General features: G+C 36.5%; 1 protein-coding gene across 1 annotated transcript in view; it reads left to right on the top strand.

Annotated features, from left to right (window-relative positions):
• Positions 1–1,116: 1,116 nt before the first annotated feature.
• LOC102214243 (polymeric immunoglobulin receptor-like) overlaps positions 1,117–1,807 on the top strand; it is a 1,596-nt gene continuing 905 nt past the window's right edge. Inside the window, exons 1-2 of the mRNA XM_005735860.1 lie at positions 1,117–1,218; positions 1,426–1,752. Coding sequence (XP_005735917.1) covers positions 1,182–1,218; positions 1,426–1,752 — 364 coding nt within the window. The 5' untranslated portion in view covers positions 1,117–1,181. The remainder of the gene's footprint in view (positions 1,219–1,425; positions 1,753–1,807) is intronic.

The raw sequence follows: 1,807 nt of genomic DNA on the forward strand, positions 1-1,807 counted from the left end.
CCAGAGAGCCTTGTTGGTTTTGTAGCTAGTGAGCTGTGAATGCATGTGTGGTGAAGGTGACAGCTGAAACTAACAGCTGACAGTAAATATGGCCAAAAGCACAGCACCCAACCGAGTAAGGTGAGGAAACAACTTACCTGGCAGAAAATATAAGTTCTGGGAATAACACAAACCTGTGTAACTATACTAAGCAATAAGTATCGAAAGAGAGCAGTGGCAGCAAAAACATGCCAGCGTTCAGTCCCTCAAAAGACCTGCTCCCTTAACTATGATCTCCAATCTATGGATGTTGGGAAATACTGGTGTCCAGTGACCAGAACATTTGATGATATGTAGACTGAAGTCGAGCTGAAAGTAGTACAAAGTAAATGTTTTTTAAGGTTTCATGAAATCTGAGTTGACAGCAATCGCTTCAATGTGTCAGGTCAGAACACTTATAAATGTTCAGATGAGAGTGGCAGACTCCAAGAATTAGGTTGTCATATGTGTCTGTGTGTTTTCTGTAGACAATGCAAAGCAAGCAAATATCAGAAACCGAATTACATTGCATTACCTTAATTACATAGTTAAAGGCAAGGACTTCAGTTTGCATGTCTATAAACAGTGGTACAAGATTATCTGCTTTTTCTGCTGCAGAATCAAGTAACTGTTTAACTCTAATTCTGAGCTAATTAATAATGGAATAACTGGTCCGTTAGTCTTTATTAGAAGTATCTGTGCAAGCCCCAAAATGAAGATGATTTTTTTTAACTTGTCATCATAAGACTATAAATTCTCCCCATTTTGAATTAGGTTCAAGCTTTGGGACTGAAACAAAATCAGGGGATTAATGATATTTTATATTAATGAATGCTTAATGTTAACAGGATGAAACACAAAACCTCCGAGTTGGTTTTCTACAATGCAAGCTTTATAAGTAAAATTTCCTAAATCTCTTAACTCTTGTATTGGCAGTGCTGTTCTTAACACTTCTAACTTCTGAATACTTCTTTCACCACCAGATGGCCTATGTCAGCTATTTTACAAATTACTAAAATATATTTAGAGGAAAAGACATCGAAGAAAGCACCATCCCCTCTGTACTTATAGTTCAGCTCTGCATGTCCCTTCTCATTGCTGTAAAAGACCACAGTGTCTGCTTAACATTTTCAAATCTTAAATTTCAATCAGCCAAAGCAAAGATGTGGAGCCTCCAAAACCTGCTTTTCATCATCTGCAGTAAGTATTTTAAAAGAATAAATAATTAAACATATAAAGGACAAAGGCAGATGTAGATTAAACAGTAGATTTATCTCTTTTAGTATTAAGGAGCAGTATGCAGGATCAGTTATGAAAAGTTAGATGGCTGTCCCGGTCATCTGATTTTTTTTTACAGCTTTAATGTTGCTTCAAATAAAACATAGAATTTTCAAATTGTCTTTACAGTCGCTCTGAGATGTGTGACCTGTGAAGCAGGGGTGATCCATGTGACTGGATATGTGGGGAGAGAGGTTAACGTTTCCTGCTCTTATGATGAGGGTTATGAATCTTATGAAAAGTACCTGTGTAAGAATGACTGTGGTGACAGTGATCTTCTTATTACAACATCAAACTCCTCGAAAAATAAATACAGTATCCATGATAACAAAACATCACGAATCTTCACAACGACCATCTCTGATCTTCATTCTGTGGATGCTGGGAAATACTGGTGTGGAGTGACCAGAACTGGAAAAGATATCTACACTGAAGTTGAGCTGAAATTAGTACCAGGTAAATAAAGACATGGATTTGTACATTTAAAGTGATTAAAAATTATATAAAGAAA

The sequence above is a fragment of the Pundamilia nyererei genome, unplaced genomic scaffold (genome assembly GCF_000239375.1).
Source record: "Pundamilia nyererei isolate P.nyererei 1_Seehausen unplaced genomic scaffold, PunNye1.0 scaffold00065, whole genome shotgun sequence".
NCBI lineage: Eukaryota > Metazoa > Chordata > Actinopteri > Cichliformes > Cichlidae > Pundamilia > Pundamilia nyererei.